Source organism: Kryptolebias marmoratus, linkage group LG17 (genome assembly GCF_001649575.2).
Source record: "Kryptolebias marmoratus isolate JLee-2015 linkage group LG17, ASM164957v2, whole genome shotgun sequence".
Classification (NCBI taxonomy): Eukaryota; Metazoa; Chordata; class Actinopteri; order Cyprinodontiformes; family Rivulidae; genus Kryptolebias; species Kryptolebias marmoratus.
Window position 1 is genome coordinate 2284224 of NC_051446.1, and position 5040 is coordinate 2289263.

Genomic DNA, 5040 nt, shown 5'->3' on the forward strand with positions numbered 1-5040 from the left:
AGAAATCCGGTCTCTCTTGCAAATGAGTCAACGTGGCTCAACGAGACTAACCTGTATAAATAAAGGTTGAATGAAAAAAAAAGTACTTTTACTTTTAATACTTAAGTATTTTTAAAAGCAAGTACTTTCTTACTTTTACTTAAGTAAAAATGTTAAGGTGGTACTTCTACTTTTACTGGAGTACATTTTTGTCTGTTTATTTGTACTTTGTACTTTTACAGTGTTTGAGTACTTTCTCCACCACTGCACCAGTGTATTTACATGAATTAAAACAACAACAGCAAATTGTGCCCCGGGGCGGAAATACGTCACCAATCAGACAACGCTGAAGAACAAAACTTTACTTATCATTAACTATAAAATATTTATCTTACACAACTACAAATATATATATACATATATTTAGAAATATTTTTATTTTATTATTTCATTTTTATTAAATTTTTTACGTCTTATTTAAAGTAATGTGAGTGGTAAGGCGGCATCCTTGCGCCCTCTATTGGCCAGCCGCCACTGTCATAGTCTCTAATCGAGGGATAAGCGAGTACACCACGATCTCTATCTGTTCAAACATCTAAATCAGGGGGCCAAAATCAGTTACACAAGGGGGCCAAAATTCAAATCTTGGTCTTAGCCAACGGCCAATCTTGATCAACATTTAGATAGATAGATAGAACTTTAATGATCTTTTGGGAAGACTCCTTCAGGGAAAATAAAATGTTATATGTTAAATATATCTTGTATATACATCCAAAACTTTGGTTTTAGATGTAATATGTCATATTATTCATATAGAAATACCAATTACCTTCTTCCAGAATTATATAGAATTTAGAACAAACATAATTTAATGAACAAAAAATATATCAAACTTAAAAAGAGACATCATTAGCATTCATTTTGTATGCCATACTCTCTATCATCAGATTTTTTTTTTTTTAATAATACATTTTATCACAACCCATTAAACAGCAACAAAAAATAAAATAACAAAATTCCAAGCATATAGCTACTAACATTTAACTTTAAAACAAAAAAATATATATGAAAAGACTGTTACTTGGATGCACATTCACTCAAGTCAGACAACTGACATCTTTTTCTTGGCTGCAAGTTTATCAACTAAAGTTTTATTGGTCTTGTTTGATGTTCTTTGTAGCTTTTTCAATGTGAAAATAAAGGTTACTGAGAAATAAAAATGAATTCTCTTGGCTTCAAAGTAACTTTCATGAGAAAAACTTCACTAAATAGGCTTGTTTCTTTTAGGCAAAATGAGAAGTGATGGAGACTTTATCTGTCACAAACTGCATGGCCAGATCTAATAAAATTTAAATCTTATCTTGGGGGCCAGATAAAATGTAAACAAGAGCCAGATCTGTCCCGCGGGCCTTGAGCTTGACACATGTGATCTAAATTATCTGTATCCGTATCTGTACTCGGAATGGGCGGGGCCTAACCCGGAAGTGGGCGTGACATACCACCAGCCAAACTTAGAAAGCAGACAGAAAAAAAAAACCCAACCAGAGTGGAGGCACGAGGCAGTGACCAACCCGTTTTCAGCTCTGTCTTGTCAAATGCACCGTGTATGTTGCACAGCTTTCGCTGCAGAGATGTATGTGTGTCTAGAGAGGGGCGGGGCACTCTGTGACTGGCCAATCACAGATTGTGAAAACAGTCAGTTAGCCAATGAGGATTTTTCTTCAGGATGAGCATGGGTATTGACGAGTTTCACTCGTATCATGCTCGTACTCGTCAAAAATGCTTTATCCGTACTGGATACTCGTCTGAAACAAGTATCCGACTCAACCCTACTCTAAACCCCTACTGGCACAGCATCTCCCTCAGGCAGCACATTTTTTAAGAGCCCATAACTTTAAAGCATTTAACAGGAGAAACTCACTTGTAGTGTCCAGCATATGCAGCCTTGTGAATGGGTAGATGTCCAGTAATACTGGGCAGGTTTGGGTCGGCTCCATTGTCCAGCAACAGCTGAATGCAGGCAGTATTTCCTGATCCAGCTGCGTCCATCAGGACACTTTCTCCATTACAAGCCTGAGAGTTAACTTTACTGCCTGAATTGGGTCGACAGTGAGAAAACACAACATAGATGATGACATAACAATTTTTTTTTTTTTTTCATTTTGGTTGGGGTATTGGTTAGTACCAGGTCGAAAAAATGCAAACAATTTATTTTCAGTAACATAATGAAATCATGTGTTGTACAATTACCCATCTTTGTTCTCTATGGTCACATCATGCAAGTAAAATGTTGTAAAACTGACCACAGTTCAGCAGAATCTCAGTGGTGTGGAGATGTCCATGTTCAGCAGCCACAGCTAATGGTGTCAGTCCCATCACATCCTTCTGATTTACCCGGCCACCATTTCTCAGCAGCAGCATCAGGATGTCCACATTTCCTACCTTGGCCACCTCGTGCATTGCAGTCCACCTCTTCTGGCAAATCTGCTCTATCCAAGCGCCATGAGACACCAGTGTGTGTATCATGTCATAGGAGTCAGCTCTCACTGCTTCACAGTGACACAAAAAGGTTTTCATTTAGTGTACATTTTCTTTCAGTAGTATTACAAAGACAGAGTTTACGCCCCATATATGTACAGTATTTGCACTTGTTGTTGTCAATATGTTTGTGTTCTCTTCCCTTAGATAGTATACTTGAATTAGTGTTTGTCTGTGTCTTTTTGCAGTCATCAAGCCCCATCTGATTGAAACAAATGTCATTTGTCCTCAGCTTAGTTCTGCTGGAGGGTTCTTACTGTTAAAAGGATGTTATTCCTTTCCACTGCCACCCACCCCAATAACTTGTTTTAAATGGGGGACTGCATCAAAGTGAAGATTTAATGCAGTGCACTAGTTTCCTTAGATAAGGGATCTTAAACACAGTCACAGAAGGTACCAAAACTTGGATTGAGGTGTAGGGCAGACTAAATTACAATTTATTAAAAAGACTAAAACAAACCATGTTTCATAGGAAAAAAATTGAACAGACAGATAATTGACATAATTATTAATTTTTTTAGTAAAATTAATAAAATTGAGTAAAATGAGAATATATAATTTTTGAACAAACTGTTGGAAAACTATTATTAGTTTTAAATCAAAACTATTGTGATTTTAAGAGAAAAAACCCCATCAACAAACAAAACTGCAAGTTAAATAATGTTTGAGATCAGCTTGAGCTGAAACTGTACAGCTGTGCATCAGTAAGATGACCTCTGTGTAGTTTTGCTCATTTTCTTTACTGAAAAAACTGCTAATACTAATACAGTTGCAGTAATATGTTTACATATACTCATCATGGACATTAGTGCCATTTTAATTTGGAGCTTTAATGATTTATTTGATTCACCTTTGTTTTATTGAATTTTAAAAATAATTGTGTGTGCAAATTTGTAATTATTGTGGGTTATCTCTAATCCACACAGGGTCAGAATTATGCATACAGTCTAAAATACACTATATTGCCAAATGTATTCACTCACCCATCCAAATCATTGAATTCAGGTGTTACAATCATTTCCATTGCCATGGGTGTATAAAATGAAGCACCTAGACATGCAGACTGCTTCTACAAACATTTGTGAAAGAATGGGTCACTCTCAGGAGTTCAGTGAATTCCACCTGTGCAATATTCCACAGTCAGCTGTTAGTGGTATTATAATAAAGTGAAATTGACTGGGTATGATACCAACTCTGCCCTTTTGTTCGTGGTAGGCCATGTACAATCACAGAGCGGGCTCAGCAGATGCTGAGACACACAGTGCACAGAGGTCACCAACGTTCTGCAGTCAATAGCTATAGACCTCCACACTTCATGTGGCCTTCAGATTAGCTCAAGAACAGTCTGTAGAGAGCTTCATGGGATGGGTTTCCATGGCCAAGCAGCTGCATCCAAGCCTTACATCAACAAGTGCAATTCAAAACATCAGATGCAGTGGTGTAAAGCATGCTGCCACTGGATTCTAGAGCAGTGGAGACATGTTATCCAGAGTGACGAATCACGTTTCTGTCTGTCTGGATGAGTCTGGGTTTGGCGGTTGCTAGGAGAACTGTATTTTTTTTATTGTATTGTGCCAAGTGTAAAGTTTGGTGGAGGGGAGATTATAGTGTTGGGTTGTTTGTCAGGAGTTGGGCTTGGCTGCTTAGTTCTTGACTTCTTAGCTCCTAATGCGTCAACATACCGAGTAATTTGTGACAATTTCATTCCTCCAACTTTGTGGGAAAAGTCTTGGGGTGGCCCCTTCCTGTTCCAACATGGCTGCGCACCAGTGCATAAAGCAAGGCCCACAAAGAAATAGATGAGCAAGTTTGGTGTGGAAGAATTGGACTGGTCTGCACCAAGTCCTGACCTCAACTCGATAGAACACCTTTAGGCCTTCTCGTCCAACATCAGTATTTGACCTCACAAATGCACTTCTTGAAGAATGGTCAAAAATTCCCATAAACACTCTTAAACCTTGTGGAAAGCCTTCCCAGAAGAGTTGAAGCTGATATAGTTGCTTAAGGTGGGTCAACATCATATTAAACCCTATGGATTAAGGTTTTTGGTAAGTGTGAGGAAACAGGAGTACTGAGATAAAACTCATGTATGTATGGAGAGAACATTCAAACTCCACAATAAAAGCCTACAGCCAGAAGGTGATCCTGCAACCTTCTTGCTGTGAGGTAACAGCTCTAACCACTGCACCACAGTGCTTTATCCATTTAGAAACCAATTGTGTTGTGTGTTTGTGATCGTGGTTCTATTGGAACACCCAGATGTGTTCAAGTTTCAACCGTCTAGCTGTTGATTTGAAGTGGTGATGCTTATCAATGAATCAATCAAATTTTATTTGTATAGCACATTTCAGCAGAAAGGCATTTCAAGGTGCTTTACATAATTAAAAAAACAAAATAAAAACAGCATGTGACATTGAATAAACAGTAAGAAAGAGAAAAACATCAAAGACATCAAAAACCCGCACTCTAACCCTAATTTAGCCATAAGCAACTCTAAACAGGTGGGTTTTAAGTTGAGATTTA

At 37.8% G+C, this 5040-nt stretch overlaps 1 protein-coding gene across 4 annotated transcripts in view; it reads right to left on the reverse strand.

Moving 5' to 3' along the window:
- Window positions 1-5040, reverse strand: part of LOC108248650 (ankyrin repeat and SOCS box protein 15) — a 37605-nt gene that overhangs the window by 14496 nt on the left and 18069 nt on the right. For all 4 annotated transcript variants that reach the window (XM_037981015.1, XM_037981014.1, XM_037981016.1 and 1 more), the window contains 2 exons: window positions 2283-2528; window positions 1901-2072 (listed from right to left, as the gene is read on the reverse strand). In XM_037981015.1, the coding sequence (XP_037836943.1) occupies window positions 1901-2072; window positions 2283-2528 (418 nt within the window). The remainder of the gene's footprint in view (window positions 1-1900; window positions 2073-2282; window positions 2529-5040) is intronic.